The following is a 24,944-nucleotide window of genomic DNA, read 5'->3' on the forward strand; positions in this document are numbered from 1 at the left end:
ACAGTATAAGATAATAATCCTATACTGTCTTAGCAAGAGATGGAAATGGAGAAAAATCAGTAGTAAAATTTTATATTCAGCAACAACTACATAAAACATTATACATATTGCGTTGTGGACAGCTAACATTCTATTAAAAACCCACTATGTACAAAGCACAACTCAAGGCAAATCAATCTGTATCTTTAATGAACAATAATGTGACATAAAACACCAACAGTAAAAATTAATTTTTTATATAAGCCCACAAAAAACAAGCTTTAAAGGATACTGATCTGTCTGTGGTCTTCGAAAGTTTTCAGGAAGGTTGGCTTCATAGAGTAGTCTTGCTTTAGTATTTCCCATATCTTGCATGCACTGCAATTTAAAAAGAAATCATTTCATTACTCACGAATATTAAATAGCAATTCCTACATGGACATACAAGCATGCCAATACTAAAAGTATTTCCAATATATTCTCCTTCGAAAGTAATTTAAATCATACCTATGAAAATGAAATTAATTACTCAAATTCCAATTAAGAGATATTTTTTGTATTTCACATTTTTCAACATGTGAGTATACAATTTTTAAAACCTTTTTTCTGTGAAAATAATACTGCTTTATACTCATTACTTCCTAAAAGTGAAATTCCTGGCAGTCTGTTTTTTGTTTGTTTTTTTTTAATACACTGCTCAAACAATTTCGCCATTTCAAAGCTAACCACTCAAGATCAAATTTTGAGTTTTGATATACTCTAGAGTACTCCCAATTTACAGTCAAGCTCACCATGGGCCTGTAGGGAATTTCTCACACAGGTTCAATTATCACTTGGTTTCTCTTAGATGAGAAATATAAATAAAGAACAAAATAGAAGATAAATAGGAAATAGGGAAAAGTTTAAATACTTCCCCATTACAAATTTCATTGTTAAGATTCATGTTATCCTGTTTCTTTTTATAAGAATCTTTTTGGTTTATGTCTTGTACTATGAATAACTACTTTGAAGATAATGATACACAGTGTAATAACTGTTATTTATTATGAAATTTTTTTTCATAAAAAACATATTTAAATAAATGAAATAGTGCTGACCTCGAATTGTACATAATTGTATTAACTTCTCTGGAGATGTGAACCCCCTTTAGATCCTGCTAAAAGCTTTCTCCACTAAAAATAAAAACAAAAACACCTCCGTGCTAGTGCTGGCATTTTAGCTCAGCAGCATAAGCACCTGCCTGGCAAGTGCAAGGTCATGAGTTCGATCCTTGGTACCTCCCCCCCCAAAAAAACCTCTGTGCTTATGCCCTCAATTTTACATACACATTCTTGAGTGCCCAGAGCCTTGCCAGATTCACATGAGTGTCCCTCAAAGATCCGTTTGTTGAAGTCTTGGTCCCCAGGGTTCACTACTGTGAAGAGGTGGAGCACTTAGGTGGGACCTGGTGGGATGTGCCCTTGAAGGGGCTTTGGGACTGCGGTCTCTGTGTCTCTCCTTCCTGGCTCGTGACGTAAGCAGTTCACTCTGCCATGTACATTCTCCCCTGCTAGAGGCCCAAACCAGGTATGTCGCCCAATTTAGAACTGTAACCTCTAGAATTATGAGCTAAATGAACTTTTTTTCTGTAAATTAACTGCCTCTGTTTCATTACAGAAACACAAAAGTTCACTTCATATAAACCTCCTTCCTAAAATCTATAAACTTCAAAGGTAAGAATTATATGTACTAAAACAAACAAACAAACAACATTATTAAAAAGTGAGAAAAGAACTGGGGCTGTAGCTCAATGGCAGAGAGCTTATCTAGCATGCTTAATACCTTGGATTTTATCTCCAGCAGCCCCATCAAAACAATTAGTAAATTCGCTAAAACTTACAAACTATCAAAAATCATTCAAAGGAATAATTTAATAGGTTCTATGTCTACTTAAAAAAAGCAGATTTTCATTGGTGCATGTAGTGCATGTTTGTAGTAGGTAAGACTGCATTCACTGTGGGGGACTGGAACACAACATGTCTTAATTAGTTTTTTAATCTACAGAAAGTGGCTTTGTTAAAAACATTCAAACAAATAAAATTCCAGGCTAAAAAAGAAAAAAAAAGAACTATGGACAGGAAGCATAAAACAATTAATAATCATTTATTTCAACCAATTAAATTGCTTCAGTATCATTTATGAGTGATGACAAGACAAACAGTACTTCCTATATAGTTTATCACATTAGAAACAATAAGATTTTTCAAGACCAGCCTGGGCTACGAAGTGAGCTCAAGGCCAGCCTGAACTGCATAGCGAGACCTTGTCTCAAAGAGACCAAAAAAAAAAGAAAAGAAAAGAAACAATAAGATTTATAAACAAAATATTATATTGTTCATTTACATAGAGCTTGAGTTCCTAAAAAGTGTAATTGGTAGAGAAGCCAATTTTTATAATTCTTTTTCTGATTTCCCAGACACACAACTTCTATATCTCTAAAAAAAATAACCCAGGTTTAACAATCTAATGCTGACTTTGGATCATAGCCCTCAAGTATATACAGAAGCATCTTCCTTCAAATAAGTAACATATGACGTACCTCTCAACTGATAGAGAATTTTGTTTAAAGCGTTTGAAATTCCAATATACTACCACTTCTAGATATCTATTCCACCTTGCCTTATTAAGTTATTCCTCCAGAGATAAGGACAAAATAAAGGAACGGGGATAGGAGGTAAAAGGAATGATAAAACTGAAAAACAGTTAAAGATATTTGTCATTTTGCCCTTAAGATGAAACACACTAAGGCAAAGTAAACCTGAGCTTCAAAATTGTATAAAACAAACAAAAAAAAAGATTTTCCTATAAGGTGAAGTACAAGCTCATAGTTCTATTACATCATTGAATGCCAACATGAATTAGTAAGAATAGAGCTAAGCTGTCATTCTGTGTGAAGAACTAAAAACCTCCCAGTGTAGTTTGCCCTTTCTGAAAACACGGGGGCGGGGGGATTTAAATGTTTCCCATCTCAAAGCTTTCAAATGAATGCATCTTTGTGCCACAGTGGGAATCCGGAAGCAGAGATGCACAAGTTATATAATCATAAAGGCATCAAACATTTGAAAAGTCATATATATATATATATATATATATGTATATATATATATATATACATATATATATATACATATATATTCATTTCAGATATGAATTTCAGATATGAAATGAAGCAAAGAGTAATTTAGACACAGTTCACTGATACTGTGGAGATAAAAAATGTTTTTAAGTTTTTATTGGGCAAGCAAGAATACATGGAGATTTCAACAGAAAATTCAGACTAAAAGCAGTATTCACTATAAACATCATATCTCATCAGTCCTCAGTTACATTTTTTCATATTCTATCATCTCTGAAATAGGAATGCATCTTATCATTGATGCATTATAAGTGTTAATTTCTATTAGCCCATTAAATGGATGTGTTTCTTACAATCAGCAATGTCTTATATTCAATTAATATGATTACATATATTAATATGCATATATAAATGTCATTAATATTTTATTCTGTTGAAAAATAAGTAGAAACAAGGCATATATGTACATTATACAAAATTATTAAACACTGTTCTACTGATGTCATCCATCACAATTAAACAGTAAGAAAACAGGCATAAAAATCTAGAAAAAACGGTGATGCGCAAGGCAATAACGAGCCATTCCTACAGAAAACTACTGCCAAAGAGTGACTGGATGCAGGTGCCAATGTCTGTTAGCTGCAATTGCAGGAAACATTCAGTGACATCACAGCTGCTCATCAAAAACAAAGATAAAAAAGATTCTGGTAAGCTCAGTCTCTAAGTTTCCAATATGAAAAAGTAGGAGGGAGGTCAAAGAGAGGTAAGAGATGAAGGTGAAAAGGCTCAGTAACCTGGAGATCAGAATACAAACCCTACTTTCCCAACAGGTGGCGTTTTGTGGGATGATAAAGAGTACAAACCAGCTGTCCTTAAGATTCCAAGACCCCACAATAAGAAACCCAATCAATACTGATCAAACATATTCTACTGACCCTGAAGAATAGCGCTATGCAACTGGCAAAACACAACACATAAGGAAAGTAACAGAACATCTACAGTGACAAGCACTAGCCTCAACAGTTTGGGGGTGAGATTTCACATTTTAAGTTATTATTGAAACACTAATTTTACAGCAAAAGAAACTGCATCTCTATGATCATCATTCTCCATGATCCAATTCCCGCCACAACCCCTACATCAGCATTTAGCATGTTAGCTAGTTCAGGTTTCCTTCCAAGGAGCCCAGACTGTGTCCTGTAGGACTTAGGAGCATGGACTCTGCTTCCCAGACTCAGCCTTTGTATTATAGATGGGAAAATGGAGGTACAAACAGGTCACATGGTTTTTCTGCTGAGTGATACATAATAAATGCCCTATGTTTCTCTTAAAACAAACACTATGCTTTATACCTTTAGTAATTTGTAACCAGTAAATTTAAAATATGAGTAATGAACAAGCCATCATAACTTTATTTCTGGGAATCAAGCCAGATCCTAAATACTAAACATCATTTTAAAAACCTTAAATGTTCAAACTTGCTTTCACTTCTCCAATAGGAAAAATACTTGTAATGTTATGAAATAAACTACTAAAAATTCAAAGATACTATAATTTCTTAAGATTCTTAGCTTTAGATAATTTGTGTTTTGCCAGGTAATACTAGTTTCCATGTCTCTCACCCTTTAACTATGAGAAGGAGAAAGGAAGACTTCTAATTATTTAAGCAAACTTTTCTATTAGGTTTGCTTTTTAAAATATTTTTTTAACTTTACCTTAAGAAAAACTGTACTTCATCTCAAAATTAAGATTTAAAAAAAAAAAGTGTAAGTCCAATGACTAGATACTGATGTTCTTAACAAGAAATGACTGTGGGATTATATTAAGTAAAAAGCCAATATTAATTTTTACTTTCAAAAATATATATTAACATATTGAAGAATAAAGGAACTATTCTTTATAGTTCCTTTAACATATTGAAGAATAAAGGAACTTCACAGTGATGAAAAATGGCAGGGAGGTAGAATGTATTTTAAGTGATCTTTTCCATTAAATTTGGTCTTTTAACAGTGTTGGGGCTGTACTTCAGAGGTACAGCACTTGCCTAGTATATGCAAAGTCCTAGATTCTATGCTCAGCACTTCAAAAAAAAAAGAGGGAAAAAAATAGCCTGTTTCCATATAATAGTTTTTAAGTTCCTAAAGATGAATTTTGGACTTTACTTTTTAACTGATCCATCTTCACCCAAAATCAACACCATTATAAATATAAAAGAAGGCTTTACCAGAAATGGTGTAATACTTAAGAATACCAAAACTTATTATTAAAAACATTTTAACCTCTTCCATCTAACCTATTCGTTTTTAGTTTTTCTGTGTAACCCATAACTCAGTACACAGAATACCAACCCAAAGCCTCAAACATCACAAAATTGAATTTGAAAAAACACTATCCACCCTAACATACCATCATCATATTACACAGATAAGCATTTATTTCTCAAATTTCTAAGCATGTGCTATTTTAATCAATCCTACATGTAGCATTAAAAACAATAAAAGTTATGTTCTAAAATACTTTTGAGTTTTTAAAGTTTTATAGGACTAAACAGAATTGAGATGGACACTTTAAAATTTTAATCTTCATTTGTTTAATAAAATACAGCAGCTAAAAATACCTAAACAAAATTAACGAATAAAACTAAAAGAACAGATAAAAACAGAACAGGTAGAAAATAATTCAGTATTTCAAAAATTCAGCCAACAGCCAAGTGTGGTGGTGCATGCCTATAGTCCTAGCACTCCAGAAGCTGAGGCAGGAAAATCACCGTAGTCCAGGCCAGCCTGAACATTGGGAGACACTGCCTCTGCCCCCATAAAGCAAATAAATGTAAGAGAGGAATTTTGTTTTTATATAACTGTATTGTATACGTAAAACAAATTTTTACTAGAGATGCTCCAAATGGTAATTATGCAACACACAAATGTAGTTTTATTGAAATAAGTGAAGATAAAAGAGGAATACAAAGAAATAAGTCCATCTGTAAGTCACTGTCAATATTAGAAAACAAACATAATAAGAAGGCAAGATAACAGGCCACTGAAATTCCAAGCTAATGAATAAAACTGATTTTTTCTTTGTTTTAATCTCCCCAAATCTTGGAAAGCAGCCCTCTCTACTTAGATAAAACCATGTCAGGGTCCAGCCTATATCTGACCTAGCTCCACTAACCTTAAACACAGTGCACCCAGGCTCAGTGGCTGCGTCTGCTAACTAAGGCTCCTGACACTTCCCTCCTTCTCCTCTGTTCCCCTTCTGCTGAACTCCTTTTTCCCACCTGTCCCTGCAGTGTTTCCTGCACTCTGCTCCCCAGCTACTAAGAAGTGGTGTTAAACAGCCATTAACAGTAACGCTAAGCTTCATTCCAAGGTCATATTTAAAGTAGTTATTTGCATAGTCCACATAAACTCACATGCATGTACTGACTTGCCTTTGGAGTTTAATGGCTGTTTTAAACAAATGAGTTAAATGGGGAAAACAATAGAACAGCACACATTGCAAATGACTGAACTGCATTAGGTCTTCTTAGTTCCCAATGGCAAAATGCAAGACATTAAAATAATCAATAAATTCTTAAACATTAGTGGTTCATAGAAAGAGGCTATGTATCTAGGATAAATCTAAAGAGAAAAAATGTAAAAGTATTCAAAATAAAATTTTTGTGCCCAATTTTCTGAGGAAAATATTGGAAGAAAGAAGAAACTGACCTCAGGTCAAAAAAATTCTGTGTAAAAGTACAGAAACATCCATGTGTTATAAATGTATACATAAAATAGTTCAGGAAGAAAACACAAGCAGCTGGCAGATACATCTCCTTCTATGGAGGGAAACAGACAGTTGAAGATAGTTGAAAGCAGAATGGACAAGGCAGAATTCACTTTACATTTTCATACATTTAGAAGTTTGTACAAGGACCATATATTTTCCATTACCCAAACTAAGTAAAATAATGGGGCGGGGCTATATTAATACTACATTGCTGCTAAATAAAATATCATCTAGAGGGAACTTAGGCAGAGGTGAATTAGAGCAAGACAACTTCTTTCTTGTGCTAAGGACAACGAAGTCTTCTGATGGATCAAAATGTTATAAATAAATAAATATATACATCTTTAAAAATCCCACCCAAGCAGATTTTAAAGCACACTAAAAGCATAAATATGGCATTTGTTTATCATGCCTTTTCCCAGTGTCATAATCTTAAGGAAACATTTATGACTGCTAAAAACCTAAAGCTTTTTAAAATTTCAATGTATTTGTACATGAAGGGGAAAACTACTTCCTCTATTTAATAAATTTAATATTTTCTATTTATTAAAATATTTTAAAATGCAAAGATTTAGATTTTTCAACTACCTTAGCTAATTTTTCAAAACAAATCTTATTTAAAAGAGAAATGAATACTGGTTGTCCCTGGGTAAATTCTTCATGTCAATGACTCACCTCGACTACCTCTTGAAATTTTCCAGAATACTTCTCTATCTTCCTCTCAAAAGCCACCAGGACTTCTTGCATAGGAGCAAGCTTTTCAGGACTGGTTTCAAGATCTTTTGGATTCCAGCTGCTGGAAAAGAAGGGCCACCATTTTTGGTCTTGGGAACTCTTTGGAAATACTTAATACAGAGTCCATTTCTTCAGTGTCATGAAACTGTTTGGGGGAAGGAGGCTTCTCTTTTGTCTTAATTACTGTTTTTAAGAATAAACCATACAATTTAAATTAAACATGATGTGGATTCCAGGTAGCAATTTCCATACTTTTTTATGATTTCTAGATATTTACAAGTCTTGATTTTTCTGCTGCAGCATTTGCTAGTTGCTACAAATTCAAAGAATGTATTCTTTTCTAAGCAAGGAAATTAAAGATGATTATTGTAAAACTAGAGAAGTTTCATATCACATTCATGCATCATGGCTACTTTGAAGTCCAGGAAAAAACCACTTTCATCCTAGGTGCTTAAGGTCCAGCCCAGGAGTTATCCTGGACTCTGCCTTCTCCTGCCGTAAGTTCCTAGTAATTTTGTCTCATCAACATTCTTAACCCCCATTTAATAGTTCCATTAACACTGCCATAGTTCAAGATATAGCCAAGACTAATCTAATCATTAAAATATCGTCTCAAAAGGAACAATAGGTGTTCATTTTCAACTTAAACAGTTTGAGAGCTCCCTACTCTTTCTCCCCTGCTTATTACTCACAAGATCAACACCAAACCATTTAGGTATAGAAAGCAGAGAAAGGGTCTAGCCCCTGGGAATTCTCATGATCAACCACAAAATCTCCCTGACAAGAAACCGTAATGAGAAGAAATTCCTGGGAAATAACTCAAAATAGAGCAGGGTAGGGAAAACGGAGCTACATGGAAGAATATAATCAGATAAAAGAAGAATAAAGCATGAAGTCTCACATATCTGTAAACACTACATGAAAACAACTAAGAAGAGCAGTCTATGAAATTTAAAAACATATCCTGAATACCGCTTTCTTCTGAAAGTAAAGACAACTAATGTCACTAGAAATGATGCAAAAAAAAAAAAATCAAGGTCAAATCTCATACAAAATTACTATGGAGGAATAGGTTAGAAGAGTAAGAAGTTGATTAACATCTGTACACTGAAACTACACTAGAAAATATACCCACAAAACAAATTGAAACTGCAACTACCAATTCAGAACTAGCTAAAAGATATACACAAGAAGAATATATAGATTAGTGAAAAGAAACATTTGAGTTGTAAAAGAACAATGAAATTAGTAACACTTCAATTCAAATAGACTCAGGAAAGCATTAGAAAAAAAATTATGTCATGAGTCAGGAGTGGGGGTACACGCTTCTACTGTTAACTCCAGCATCCAGGAGGCCGAGGCACAAGGATACAAAGTTATAGGGCAGCCTGACCTACACAGTGAATTCAAAATCAGCCTAGAATACATGGTGAAACTTTGCCTCGGAAAGTAAAAAAAAAAAATTTTTTTTAATGTTAGAGATGAATACTAACACAGAAGACAACAAAAAGTATTAAGTAAAATAAAAAGTGCTGTGAAATATGGAGAGGGTAAAGAAGAAATGTTTTTAAAATGTTATGCAATTAAAAGCCAGGCATGGCAGCATGCACCTGTAATCCCAGCTACTCAGAAAGCCAAATCAAGACGAATCACAAGTTCCAGGCTGACCTGAGTGAATAGTGAGACTCTGACTCAAATAAAATTTTAAAATGGGATACAGCTCAAATAAAATTTTTAAATGGGATACTTGCTTGGCATGTGTGAGTCCCTGGGTTCAAACTTCAGAACCACTAAAAAACAACTGATTAAAAAAATAGTAAAGAAAATGGCAAGTATTAAGAGTTTAAGCAAAGAACAGATAATTAGGAAGATTCACTAAAGAAGAAATTTAAAACCAACAAAGAATATTATAAACTAAAATTCAAAAATATGTTTGCTGGAAAAAATACCTAAAACTACAGAATGAGGGAAAACACCATATTCAGTGTTTAAGCAAGAGAAAGCTGTCACTGCTGCGATGTGTAACAACGTAACACACCTGTACCACTATCCGAAAAAGACCAGGAATGCTCTATTTCAGCCAATCATGTAACATCTTACTTGACAAAATTAACATGCTTTTAAATAATGAAATTTATCATGTTTCCATGAAATATACTGTCAGAGAATCATAGAGCAGAAAACTTATTTCATGTATTTAGCCACTTTATCTCCTACCTCTTTACATCCCAATTTTACCATTGAAAAGAAGTAAAGCACGAGCAGTACCACAAGTGCCTGTATTTACAGCTGTTTCCTTAGCTGCAGTGAAGTGTTTCAGGCAACTAGCCATTCTGTTTTGACTATTATTCTTGTATTGGGCCTGATTAAGAGTTCAAGTTGAGGCCACTGAATACAGCAAATCTTACTGAAAAGACTAGGGGAAAAACACAATTTTGGCTTTATAGGAAAAAAAGTTTTTGTAAGAAAATTCAAAGTTTGAATATTATGACACAGCTATTGCTAAATTAAGCCAAGGCCATAAAGTTACTTCATAGTATTTTTTCCTAGAAATAACTAGGTTATAATAGAATCATATCCATTTAGCTGGTTCTCTTTTCCCCTTACAAAGTATAAACAACAAAAGTAAATGATCAAAAACACTTCTTTCAGATTAAGAACATCTGTCTTTCACATTTAACTTGAGAATCTTGTCACACTCTTATGAATTATCTAAGAGTGCAATAAATTTTCATCTTTAGACACTGAATTAGACCCTTGGGAAAAATTACATCACATGATACATAATTTTTATTCAAAGTCAAGCAATGTTTAAGCACTGTGGCGCACACTGTAATCCCAGCACTCGGGAGACTGAGGCAAAAGGATCACCAGGAGGAGTTCAAGATCAGCCTAGCCTAAACTACATAGCTGTCTGAAAACAAAAACAAAAAAACCCAACTGCTGTGGTAACCAAACAGTATGAACATACAAAGAGTTATACAAATGAGACTTTTTGGGGCGGGGGGCCTTTTTGAGACAGTCTTTCCTATTCAGTTCAGACTGGCCTTGGGCTCACTTTGTAGCCCAGGCTGGTCTCGAACTTGCAACAATCCTCCTACTTCAGCCTCTCAAGTGCTGGGATTACAACCACATCTGGCAGGAATGAGATTTTCAGAGTCACTTAAACTATTATCTGTCCACCCCCTGCTTAAATACCAGTTACACTTTCAAACTAATTGTCCAGCTTCTTTACAAACCATTCCAATAACATTAATTTTACTATTTTCCAAAACAACCCATCCATTTTTGTATAGTTTAAAGTAATGCCTTTTAAGTACTTATATCTGTGTGCATATATATATATATATATACACACACACACAACTGAGAACTCTGGAATTTCCACATACTAGCTTATATTACGTATTCTGTAGTATTTGTGAAATTTACAAGTAAACAGGAACATCTAAAATGCACACCCAACATTTCATTTGTTCTGAGGTGGGGATATGGAAGGTGATTTGCTAACAAGGACAGCACCCATCAGTGGAGTCCCCTGTTGCACGTGCTGCTAGGAGGGGCGCCTGGTGAGAAGAGGGGAACAGACCACTGGGTGAGGGACCGGCAAAGGCCTTCCGCTGCGCTGCAGCTCTGCTTCCCGCTGGCCGTGGGGTGAGCAGCTTTCCTCTGCAACCCCCTTCCATCAGGTCACTTCTGCCTTACAACAGCAAAAGAAACTTTTTCTTTTCTTTTCCTTTAAGCTGTATGTGTCCCATTAATATGGGAAAAGTGACAAACACACATGGGAAAGGAAAGGATAAGGATTAAGAAATGAAAAAATAAGTTAGTAAAAAATGAGATAATATTGGGAAGAGGTTTTGTTTCTGTCCATTTCCTAGTCATTTTCACAGAATTTTATCAGGTGAAGATTAATTTTATTAGCATGTCATTAAAAAATTAAGTCCTCCTTAATACCGAGCTCCAACACAGTAGCCATTCCAAGGACTAAAAGACACATGATATAGTTTCTAATCACTAGAAATTTATAATTTAGCTAAACAGACATATACAAAAACAAATAACAATACATGGTAACAGATAAATAAAAAATACATACATAAGGCTGCACTAAAAGATTTAAACAGAACTTTTAAGACTGGTCCGGGATTTAGCTCAGTGCATAAGCGCCTGCCTGGCAAACGCAAGTTTCTGAGTACGAGCCCCGGTACCAAACCAAAAAAAGATTGCTATGGATTCAGCTGCCAGGAAGATAAGCAAATTACACTCCCCATAAAGAAAACAACTGAACCAAAAAAGAATAATAAAAACAGGAACACACTGTAAGATTTAGCAGGAGGCAATGCTTCAGTTCAGTTAAAGCTTTCTGTTGTACGGCATCACGAAGAAGGTCAAAGACATGGAATCAGGCCAGAAGGCAGAGGACTTCAATACCAACTTAAGGAAAATAAAACTTTATAATTCTGATAGAACTACCAACATAAATCTTTTAGAGAAAAGAAAGCCGTGTTTATGTAAAATAGATAATGAGATAATAGCAATGAGAACTAGGATGTAAACTAATAACACCTTATATTATGAAAAATGAGAGGGAAAAGTGGCAGAAATAACAAAAAGTTCATAGGATTTAAAGTCACAAGGAAGTGAAAATGACAGAATGATAGAACATTACCACATTTTAAGATTCACTGGGATAATAACATCAATGAAGAAAGCAACCCAATCTAGGACACCAGAACATTGCTTTATTATTAGATTTGTCAAGTTGCAAGATATAGACACCTATCAATCACAACATTCACAAATTCTACACACTAGTATTTATCACGTCAGGCAAGATCCCACATACTGAAACACTGAAACAATTTCATAAATCTTTATTTCCCCCGTTTCCATATGGAACACAGTCTCACTGATACTACAAAAAAGCAACAATTAATTCTGATATTCTATTTCTTATTCTATTTTTAAGTCATAATATTACCTGGAGGGAAAATATCCACACTTTGTCACAAGTATTCTTTCTCATAACTTCTGTCCTCTCAACATCAGATAGCTTTCTTTTTCATAAGGCAACAAAATTCCTAATTACTTCATGAGTTACTGAACATAAAAAAATAAATAAAAAAATGTAAAACCATGTTGAGTCCAATGACATGGAATTACCTAACTAGCTACCTCCAGCTTCATACAGCACACAATTAAATTGGATATTAGGGAAAAATACCAATTACTTCATGGCCATGATAGTCAACATTTTGTAACAAAGACAAATCAATGAAAACCAAAGGTCTCTAGCAGACAACCTGAAAAAAAAAGACTCTTTAAGTCATTTTACTAGAAGTCACTACTAAAAAGAGAGAACCATATGAAAAGAAAAGTAACAATGGATCCATAAGAGTAAGTGAATTTAGCTATGGAGCAATACAAAAGAACAAAAGTGCTAAAGATTAAAGTGTAGAAAATCTCTAAATAACGGAAAGGCAAAAACCAAAAGACAAAACAAAGCCAAAAAAAAAAAACCCCAGGACAATAAAAGATATTAACTAGTAACTTTAGCTACTTTCACAAAGAAAAAAGAATTAAAAACTCAGAAACTTCAAGAAGGCAGTGATTAGTATCAAGTGATGCACTAAGATCAACAGAGAAGAGAACAGAGCTGGATTCAGCTATTAGGAGTAAATAGAGTTCTCAAGCAGGGCAAACTCAAGAGAATGGTAAAAACTGAAAGAAATCCGCAGAGGCAAAAGTAAAGAAATTACACAGCAGGTAAAAACTTAAGAAATTCATCTGCTACCCCGGAAAGCAATGGGAAACACATCAAAGTACAGTACTTGTCTAAAGCTTTTAGACAAAACAAGAAAACGAACACAGTAGAATCAAGTGCTGGGAGTGCCACTTTTCTGGAGAAAGGGATGAGGAAACATTTCAAAGAAGGAGTTTCAGAAAACTTCAAAACGAACAGTTTTTAATTACGTGGAAAAGAAGGAAAACAATGAAAATAAAGAAAACACAGTAAGGACTACCTCCCTTCAACTCCTGGTCCTAAATCAAGAGAAAAACAGAGCTGGAATTTACAGCAGAAACATTTAGCAGCTTGATGACAGAAAACCAAGAGAAAAGCGTCCATTGTCTGGCTATATTGATAAACAAGGTTGTAAAAAGAGGCTTAAGGATGCTTTTCTTCTCTCATGGTTTGGACCCAGAAAGTTCCCAAAAGTCTCTCTTGTGTGGAAAGCGGGAGGCGGGAACTCTACCATCCTGTGGTCAGTGCAGTAGGAAGCAGGGCAGTTCAGCGGGTCACCGGGCGGGACTTAGAAGCACACAGCTCCCTCCCCCGCTCCTCCCTGCTCTCTCGGGGTCCTGGCCACCCTACCAGAGCAGCTTTTCTCCCCGCTGTCCTCCCGCCATGCCTCTTCTCCTGCTGGCTCTGCCAGCCATGAGCTAGACCCAATGAAACTGTGAGTCAAAATAAACCTCTCCTTACCGTCCTGTGTCTCAGTAAAGAGGAAAGTAACAAAGACATCTTCCAACCCCAAACAGATTTAAAGTGAAAGTTAAAAAAGGTAAAGACATGAACAGAAGCAGTGAACATATCTATAAATAAACGCTGAGAGCAAATTCCATAAGGATAAATTATACTCAAAGAGCCTGCAATTTCAAATGTAGGTGGGCAAAGAAAGAAAAAATGATCAAGCAATAATAATATATGTACATGTAATCTAATTCTCCAAAGCAAATGTAACTTGTGGCAAATATATATGAATTTTAAAAATTTAAAATTTAATTTAAATTAAATTTCCAAACAAAAATGGAAAGTTCCTCTCCTAAGACAGAACTTATAAATGAAACCATTTAAATTGTGTGAGCTTCATGATTCCAAGAAAACAGTAATCAATAAATAATACTATTAAATACATAAGAAAGAAGCTGCAAAGGAGGGTAATTAGAACCTACTAGCTAGATGACATATGTAAAAGTAGCCTGAAAGTTATGAAGATAATTATCAAATACATGGAGTATATTATCCAATATGGACAAGATCTCATTATAATATTTACTCAACAACATAAAATTTCAAGTGAGATAAGAAACTTGGGAGTAACATTCCCTGCTGACACAAAGTATTATTTAACTATTTATTGGCAGTACTGCAGACTGAATTCAAGGCCTTCACACTATACTACATCCCCAGCTCTCTCCTTCTCTCTGAGACAAGGCCTTGCTAAGTCACTGTTGCCCAGACTCAGCTCAAACTTGAAATTGTGTCGCAGCTTTCCAGAGTGCTGGGATTAGAGATGTGTGCCACCACACGGGGTTAGGGGTTAGTATTCTACATTTCTGAACAGCTTAACTACGGATATATTTAGTACCTGTAATTCATACTGATATTAAAATGAATAATTAAGAATTCTTAAGTAAAGGAGAAAATAAGCATCAAGATTTGGGTTAATTAATCATTATACAATAAGATAAAATCTGCAATATTCGCAATAGTATAAAAAAACTAAATCTTTCCAAAAACTTAAGAAGTAACTGAAAATAAACCCGAGATCAGAGATGTTTAACCTGACCATGAACCATATTAAAAGAATTTTGAATTTTTTAAAAAATGTGAATAACTTTATTTCTGTGCTATTAAAAATTGTTTCAAGTAACCTGAGCAAATACAATTTCAAATAGTCCAAATTACTTAATAATTATTTTTAATATCTTTACTTTTTAATAGTTCAGTATCTTGCCATGCATCTATTACCTATTTACAAAAAACCAGTGAACTGCAGCCCACTGATTTGGAAATTCTGCTCCAAAATATATGGCTGCTATCAGAAATAACCTGTTATTCAACTCCTCTCAATGGGTGAATTCCAGAAAATAATATTTCTGGAGAAATGAACTGTCCTGGGATTACATGTCTTATCCTTAATTTAAAACAAACTACTAAAAAGGCTATATATTTTTGTCTTCAATTTTTTTTATCTCTACAATCCATTACAAACATCAAGTTATATTTTCAAAGTACACATCACATTTTCTTGAAAAAGATAAGACAATATTATAACATCTGTTACCACATTTGCAACAGATATTAAGAATACTGCTTTATATGAAATGTTCAGAAAGTTCTGTTTTTTCGATGTAACTAGGATGTTTTCTCCTCAAGGATCTTGAGAATACACAAAGGATCATATCTCCTTTTATGCCCTTGCCAACAAAAAGCTCAAAAACAGAACTGATAAACTATGCCTTGCTTTATAGCCTGACAATCTCCATTTTATTCCTTCAACCCTTAACCTCACTATACTAATGCAAATTCTTATGTTTTTCTTATTCTGAAGTAGGCACATATATCACAGAGGTTCAAACACATACTGCTGGCCCTCGAAATATCTGGGGTTCTGCCTGTGATTCAATCAACTACAGGTCATAAGTACTAAGTGGGGGGGGGGGGGGAAATACTGCATTTCTAGTGAACATGAACAGCTATTTTTTTCTTCTCATTATTCCTTAAACAAATATATGACAACTACCTGTACAGTAATTAAACTGTGTTCATTATTGTAAATAATCCAGGGATGATTCAAAGTATACTAACACAAAAAATATGCATAGGTTATACACAAACACTACTATATTGCTATCCTATAGAAGGTACTTGAGCATCACTGGATTCTGGTATCCATCTGCCAGGGCTCCTGAAACCAATCCTGTGTGGATACCAAGGGATGACTGGGTATATTTAGTACTTTATGCTGGCTAAAAGCACATTCAAAAGTAATGTTACTTCACTATAAATTACAAAGTACAAACAGGAAAACTAACTTTTTAAATGTGTGGCCAATCTTAAGGACTAGATGCTTAGACTTTGAGGACTTAAGACCATCATACCAGGAAAACAGCAAACTCTTCAAATTACAAAGTGACCCCTAACAAAGCTAACCTGCTCTAAACAAGTCTAAATGTTCGTAAGAATACATATTTGCTCACTGAACTTTCTTCTAGCTGCTATCTAAATGTGAAGAACACCTCTGTACAAAAGGGAAATCCTGCATATCAGTTTTCAGGTAGCAGCTGATTTTTTTCCCTGTCTTTCCTCAGGCTCCCTCTACTGATAGGAAAATAAACTATACAATTAAAACAGCAAATCTCATCAATAGAAAAAACGGTATTGTTCAATTATTTCAAAATTACTATTTTAGATAAAAATATAATATTCTTCAGTATTATAATACTCTACAGTATAGTAAAGTAAAACTACCATAGAGGCAATAATAAAATAACATCTACAAATTAACAAGTCAAGTTTAACATTCAATTTTTATACAATATATGCCATTTCAGTATCCTTCTTTTCAACATTAATTCTTAGATCCAAGGATTGGACATTTCAAATCATTTTAAATATTTTTAATAACTTCTTGTTAAAGTAATGTTTACCTGTATCTGTTCTGGTGTCCATTGGTCTAGGTTGACTGATTTGACCCTGGATATATGAACACCAAGATTTCTATGAATTCCAGCACATCTGATGCAAATAAACACACCAATGTTCCAGGAAGCCCATCGGGGACCTAATTAAGAGAAAAAGAAAAAAAGAAGTTATTAATGTACAGTGAAGTAAATCAGACACAAATGCTTAAATCTTATGGTATCTCTCATCTGAATGAGGCAAAGAACAAAGAAAATGATAACAGATGGATAGAAAGGGACAAAGGGAAGGTCTAGTCCAACAAGAAAGTGGTCCAAGAGAACAAGGAGCTGGGGGGTGGGGCGAGAGGAATAAAGATGTGTCATGTACAGGATCCTAATAACTCCACTCAATGTAAATATTATATGCTATGATACATGCTAAGACATGTATCAACAAGCATAAAAAGATGATAGGGGAACAGCGTGTGAGAGTGACACATGTAACCACTCCCCAAGATGACTATAAATGGTATGAATTGGAAACATAGTAATAAAATAAAATAAATAACACTGTAAAGAACATTACAAAAAAGGATTACAGAGGTAATATCCTGTGTGTGTGTAGATGACTTTTCTTTCAGCTACTTAGATAAAGTAGGTCCAGGGTGTTGCATAAAATAAATGTTTTCTACCTTTGTGAATATCAGCAATAAAACAAGTAGGGTGTATGAATTTTAAAAAGAAAAAGAAGTACTAAAACCGAAATACACATCTAAGACAACATATTATAAGCATTCTGGTTTTCGTGCAATTACAATGGGAGCTACCACAAGCATCTTGCCACAGAAGATGACATGTGCCTTGGTTGCACTGAAAGTATAGAAAGAAGTCTTCTAGAACCTCAATCCTTTTACTAATTTTGCTTTCCTAAAAACTTTCTCCTAAATCTAAAATTTTAAAACTAATTTATTTTTTACTCAGAATATTTGAACCAGAAGCAGTAAAACTCATAGCAAGAAAGCTCTTTATTAAACATAGAAGATATCACTTACAATAGTAACAGATAAAAATTAAAAGTTATTTCTTAGATGGATGGGGTCTGGCTTTGTTACCCAGCTGGCTTTGACTTCATGATCCTCCTACATTAGCCTTCCAAGTAGTGGAGATTACAAGGGCATGAAAGACATTTTTAAAAATAAGCCATATGGCTGAGGGTGCAGTCTGGTGATAAAAGTGCTTTCTTGGCATGTGTCAGCCTTGAGTTTAATCCCTAGGATCATATATGCATACATATACAGATATTAAAATAAGTAAGCAAATAAAATAAAACCTAGAAATCAGTAAAAAAAAATTTTAATGGACAAAAGGGAATGAATGGATAATTCTCAGAAGACATGTATAGTCAAATAAACACAAAAAATGCTCAATTTCAACGGCAACTAGGGGAAAATATCTACAGTGACCTCCATTTTGCACCCACCCTTCTGGAAAAGTTTTTAAATTTATCAGTAGTAAATGTTTGTACGAATGAAAACAAGGACTACCTCAAAAAGCCTTATAACCACGTGAATAAATTCTTAAATACAACATTAAGAAAAGTTACAGCTGAATCATACAATATGAAGCCATTTGCACAAAATGAGAAGCATGTAAAATTTAAGAGCATGCATATTAATTACAATCACCTACAAAAGCTGTAAAAATCAAGGCAGGCAACTAGGGCTGAGAAAAGAGGAAAAGTACACACTGGACTTGAGAGCCCAGGTTAGCCTGAACTTTCCACAGCCAGTGGAAGAGCGACTCGATAGAACAGCTGAGTCATAAAATAATGTCACCTCTTTGGATCAGAGTCAAAAATAATCTGCAAAACACAGCAGCAAAGCTAATATACAGTATGCATGCAAGAATACAAGCCTCAACATAATAATTCTTCATACATTTGTATCCCTGCATAACTATTTTCTAATGATCAATTTCAAATATTGCTTGCATAATTAGAAATGGACAAATAAGATATTTAGAAATTATGTCAATAGTCAGAAGTTTACAATTAACACTCTATAAATTTACATGAGTATGAAAAACTAGTAACATAAGAGACATCAATAAAAATCAAGCTTTTTAAAAACAGTCGGTTTCTGTTTTAAGTAAAAAATCCTTATGCAAGTGTTCTACCACTGAATCACACCCCACTTCATTAAGAAGTATGGATTCCATACTTCTTAATCTAAAAGTAAAAGTTACTCTAAAAAACAGCATTCATGGCAAGCTCGAGGTCGTGCATGAGTTCAATCCCTGATACCAAAACTAACTAAATAAATAAATAAAACAGCATTCATTAAGGCTAGTAATTACAAACTGGCACATAAATAAATAAATAACATGTCTCTCCAAACTTGTTAATTACACAGGAGGTAGGGTGTGCATACCCAACTTATTCCCAGATAACCTGCTTCTATATTTGAGAAATGACATCTATAAACAGACAGATACCTATTTGAGACTTTTGTGACTATTCTACACACAGCTTTCTCTTCCAGTTACTCCCCACTTTGTCTTCACTTCTAACATTTGTAACAATTTATAATACAACAAACCTGTTTTGAAGCTTTATACAGAAATCTAAGATAAAAACAGAGAAGTTGCTAGAGGATGGAACTATTTTAGTAATTAAGAAAATTTAAATGCAGTGCTCTCTCAGATTCCATTGTGCAATGTGTCACCTGGGGATATGATAAAAACACAGGTTCTAATTACTGGGGGTGGGGGGCCTGCCTTCCTAACAACTTCTCAGGGAGGCCCAAGCTGCCACTCACAGCCTGTACGCTGAAAAGCAGTTTTAATTATTCTTCAGTCTTTAAGCATTCAGCATATAGCATCTTCTCCCTCCACACCACCCTCACAGCTATGAGACCTAAGTTCCAAGCCCCCAGAGGACCCCTGAAACTGGAGGTAATAGAGGGGTAAACCTTTTCTATTCTGCTTTTTCAAATACATAGAATACCCATGCTCACTTCAGCAGCACATAAACCAATACACACAGAGCTAAGGTGACAATGAATTCATAAATTAGGTACAATTAAGTGATTAACAACAAAAAGATACAACAATATGCTGCAATAAAAATTATGGGGATATAGTCTCTCACTATATCCTACTCTACTATACCCACCATTCATGAAACAATATTAAAGAAAATACTTTACAGCTTCTCTTTGGTCTATCCAAAGTGCCAACACCAGTTTGTGCTGAGGGGTCATTTCAAGTTAAATCTGGGTCAGCTGAATACAAGCACTGCGATACCACATCAGTGATAGGATAATTAAAGACAGGCACTAAATAACAGGAGGTAGTATACACAGCAGAGATATTCTAGACAAAGGAATGAATGGTGTGCTGGGCACAACAGAGCGAGATGGCATGAAGTTTCAAAACACTACTTAAAATAATACACACCTTAAAATGTTATTTCTGGATGTTTCTGCTCAGTGTTTGCAAGTCACAGTTGACTGGGTAGGTTAACAAACACCAGAAAGTGCAACCACGGGTAAGGGAGAGAACCGCTGCCCTTTCCTTCTTCATTTTTTATGAGTATATGTTATGATACCAAGTGATGATTTTTAGCTTGGAGGTCGGACACACACAAATAGTGTCTGGATCATTCCTACTCCCTCAGCCCTCCCTGCTCCCTTTCTTCTTCCTCTCCTAATCCCTTCCCACCTCCACAGACCATGGCTCTTTTATTTTGCTCTTTAAAATATTTATATTTTAGGTCTCATAGTACTAGAGAAACCCCTATTTTAAGCTTTGTGAATGATTTATTTCACTTAGCATTAGTCTCAAGATCCACCCATTTTCCTACAAGTAACTCAAATGTATCCCTCTTTACGGTTACACAGTGCTCCACAGTGTATACGTTATTGTTGTACTCTAAGAAAAATAGCTTCGTTATATTTGTATTATAGCAAACTGCCTGCAACATGGCCATACCCTATATATGTTTTCCTTCTCCCTCTGGGTGACCTAACTGATATGTTAATCAATGCTCTCCTCTGTAAAGAATAGCAAAATCTTACCTAACTGATATGTTAACCATTGTTGCCCTCTACAAATAAATGATCTGGTGCTAAAATAAGGTAACAAAAGGTTGTTAATTACTGTTAGACTTCTATATTCTATGCTGAAAAAAAAAAAAAAAAAGATATTTGCCCAATCTAAACTTGCCTGTTTGCAGGGAAACTTGCTTGTTAGCACAACCCTTACCTGATCTTGTTCTTCCCCGCCCAAAAAAGTAATCTTGCCGTATTTCTGTTCTGTAATGCGCCTCGTCTTGTTCTGTATGCGCCGAAAGGGTTAAGTTCCAAATCCTTCTAAAAACTTAAGTTTCAGCTTCTTGTAACTTTCGACCCCTTCTCACATGTTAGTGCTAACAAGCTGACCCAAGATAATTAACCACCTCCCCCCTTCCACATGTTATTGCTAACAAGCTGTCCCAAAATAATTAACTTTCTACTTTCTTCTCTGAATGTTATTGCATATGTGCTATTCCAAGATAATGCTTCTCCGCAGACTGGGAGTAACTTGAAAGGCACCAAAGGCTCCCGATGTTATCAGAACTAAGTGGACAGCTTTACAGTTTCCAGACTTGAGTCAACAGCTTAACAGCTCTGCAGGGTTTTTTTGTTTGTTTGTTTTTTTCTCCCTCTCCTGCTTTTAAAATCCCTTCCTTTGTCTCTGGGGCACAGTCTTCAAATTGGCTACCAGAGGCTGTGTCACCAGGCCTGCCCTAAAATAAAGCCTTTGCTCCCCAAATTTCAATCTCTTGCTTCCCTGGATTTTATTCCAGGGTGCGACTTTTCACAGTTATCACCCCTCATCCTTTCACCTGTCAGTGGGTGTACAGGTCCCTTCCATGATTTAGCTATTGTGAGCTATGCTGCTGTAACTTGAATATGCATGGATTACTGCAGTATGACTTTAGCTGTTCTGGAAAATACCCAAAAGAAGTACTACTTTAAGTTTTTTGAGGAATCTCCATGCTGATTTCCAAAGTGATTGTTTATCCTCCCTCAGCAGTATAGGATTATTTCACCTCCACAGCTTCCCCAGCATTTGTGCGCTGAATCTTGATGAAGTCCATTCCTACCCGAGTAAGAATCTTACTCCAGAGCTGTTTTAATTTGCATTTCTCTAATAGGCAAGGATGCCAAACCTTTTTCATGTATTGATTGACCATGTTTATTCATTTCAACTGATTATTTTTGATTGGCTCTTTGTCATGGTTAATGTTGGTGGCCCACAGGCCTCAAACATTTGCATTATGCATTTGTGATTGGTTCACTGTCTAGAGCTTGGATTAGGGGTGTGAATGCTACACTGACCTAGGGGTGGAGCCAGGATGTAATGTAATGGCAGGAAGAAGGTGTGTCTCACTTTTGTGCCAGTTTCTGCCTTGCGGTTTGCAGCCACTATGAACTGCGGCCCAGCCATGCCATCTTGCCTTGGAGCAAGTATGGACTGAAACCTCCAAAAACTAAGAAATAAACCTTTCCTTACCCAGCTTTGGTCATCATGTATTTTGTCTCAGCAACTAATAAAAAGTAACTAACACACTCTTTTATTTGGGAGGGTGTCTATTTTTGAGTTCTTAATTCTAGAACAGTTCTCTGTTTGAGGAGTTGCCAGTAACAAAATTTTCCTATTGTAGGTTTTCTTTTTATTCTATTTGTTGTTTATTTTGCTGAGCAGAAGCTTTTTATTTACTATAACCCCATTTACTGATTCTTGTTATTATTTCTTGTTTATACTAGGGCTCTATTCATAAAACTCTTTGCCTGTGTCTTTAAGAATTTTACTAAGGCACTTCCAGGAGAACATAGCAGACAGACAGCAGCAGCTACAGAGGCTCTCTGAAAGACCCAGCTTAGAATTCAGGAATGGTGCGGAGTGAGGAATCCTAAGCAAGAGGAGATATGTCCTGCTGACCAAGAACGAACTGGACTGAGAGAAACCAACTGGGAATGCAATCTTGGTGCTATAAAAGGAACAGATAAAGCCTCAGCGTGGAAGCTGGAGCCCGCACCATTGGAAGCCGTGATTTGGGTTTCCTACCGCAGTGGCTGTGTCTGAATCGGCTCGGCAGGGAGAGACGCGCAAAAGCTCTGAGAATGGGAATCGGTGAATGGAGTTGAGAGCAGGATGGGCAGGGAGCCGTGCATCGACCTGTGGTAAGTGAGAGAAATTGGGACTCTTTCACGGTCTAGGAGACTCAACAGAGGACATTCTAGGACTGGGCAGACTTGCCGGAACACGGCGCTGTAGTGACTTCAGTCACATATCCCCCCTCTCAAGCAGCATTGGTGAGCAGTGCCTAGCTTATGTGACACTGCTGGCTGAGACCCAGTAGGCTAGCACAACCCAGGTCCTAGCACCTGAAGGTGACCTGGAGGGGCGGGCCCCGCATAGGTTGCCCATTCTGTAACTCCCTGGTGCGCTGCGGTGGGCGGGAACACTTAGCCAGCACAATTCAATCAGACTGTGGCCAACAGGGAAGGAAGCTGGGCCTCCTATATACGCTTGCATATATAAGGAACAAAGAATATGGGAAGAGGGAGCAACAAGAAAGGCTCCTCGGCCCCCAATCCTGAGAAAGAGGCAACAGCAGACATAGCACCAATAGATATAAAGCGCTATCTTCAGAGCCTCATAGACGAGTTCAGGAATGAAGTTATTGATGACCTGAAGCTAGACATAAGCAGAATAGTTAGAGAAATGCTAAGCACCACCCAAGAAAAAACAGATGATGGAATGGAAGAACAAAAAAGGGGAGAATTGTTTGATGGAGAAAATAGAGAAAGCATAGAATACGTGAAGCAGGTTCAAAGAGATTACCAAGAAACTAAAAACTCTATCGAAAGCTGGCATAACAGCTTGAAAGAAACTAAGGATAGATTATCTGAACTGGAGGGCAGATTTGTAATATGGGAGCATGAAATGAAAAACTTCTTAAAAATAGAAACAAACAGCAATAATACAAAGACTAGAAGATGATAAGAGGATCTATAACTTAAGAATTAAGAACATAAAAGAAGAGGTAGGGACACAAACAAATGAACTACAAAAGCTACTCACAGAAATAATCCAGGAGAATTTTCCTAATTTAGCAAAAGGTAAAGATACTCAGATGTATGAGGCATACAGGACCCCAGCCACCTACAACCCAAACAGAGCTACACCCAGGCATATAATAATCAAAATACCAGAAATCCAATATAAGAACAGAATATTAAAAGCCATCAGAGACAAGAAACAGATCACTTACAAGGGAACACCCACCAGAATTACAACAGACTTCTCGGCACAAACCATCAAATCATGAAGAGCGTGGGGGGAAATAATTCAAGCTTTGAAAGATAATAACCTCCAGCCAAGATTGATATATCCTGCACAACTATCCCTGGAAATTGATGGAAAAACAAGGTGCTTCCAAGATAAAAAGGAACTAGGGGACTATGCAACCACCAATTCAACTCTACAGAGAATACTGCAGCATATTCTAAAAAAGAAAAATACCAAGAATCCAGAAATAGTGGCAGAGAGGCCACAATGAATGGAGCAGAAAACAAAATGAAGAAGACAAACTGACAACTAATGACAGAAAAAGAGCTCAACAGAAATGACGCAGAGAAGATTGGATATTAGGAACAGCTATTTTGGAGAAAACAACGTCACAGTAGGTAATGCTGACTTAGTATCATCTTGTTTTGAAGTCTCATCAAGCTTTTGTTCTGTTTCCATTGGTCTTAACATGTTGTATCTTATTGGATTTTATTGTATGTGATAGTATAAACAAAAACTTTTATAGACAAGGAAATTATACAGAAACCACTGTTCATTTTCTGTTAGTTGATTCTAAATACCCTGTAATACTGTCATT

At 35.6% G+C, this 24,944-nt stretch overlaps 1 protein-coding gene across 7 annotated transcripts in view; it reads right to left on the reverse strand.

The window, feature by feature from the left end:
- The window catches only part of Smap1 (small ArfGAP 1), a 171,799-nt gene that overhangs the window by 103,682 nt on the left and 43,173 nt on the right, over positions 1-24,944 (reverse strand). For 5 of the 7 annotated variants that reach the window (XM_063227007.1, XM_063227008.1, XM_063227014.1 and 2 more), the window contains exons 2-3: positions 17,036-17,169; positions 272-357 (exon numbers count right to left, since the gene is read on the reverse strand). In XM_063227007.1, the coding sequence (XP_063083077.1) occupies positions 272-357; positions 17,036-17,169 (220 nt within the window). Of the gene's footprint in view, positions 1-271; positions 358-7,537; positions 7,659-17,035; positions 17,170-24,944 lie in introns of those variants that run through there. The other 2 variants (XM_063227011.1, XM_063227013.1) reach the window with 1 other exon arrangement.

Source organism: Cavia porcellus, unplaced genomic scaffold, assembly GCF_034190915.1.
Source record: "Cavia porcellus strain 051 isolate PalLab524CR breed Dunkin Hartley unplaced genomic scaffold, mCavPor4.1 scaffold_16, whole genome shotgun sequence".
Taxonomy (NCBI): Eukaryota; Metazoa; Chordata; class Mammalia; order Rodentia; family Caviidae; genus Cavia; species Cavia porcellus.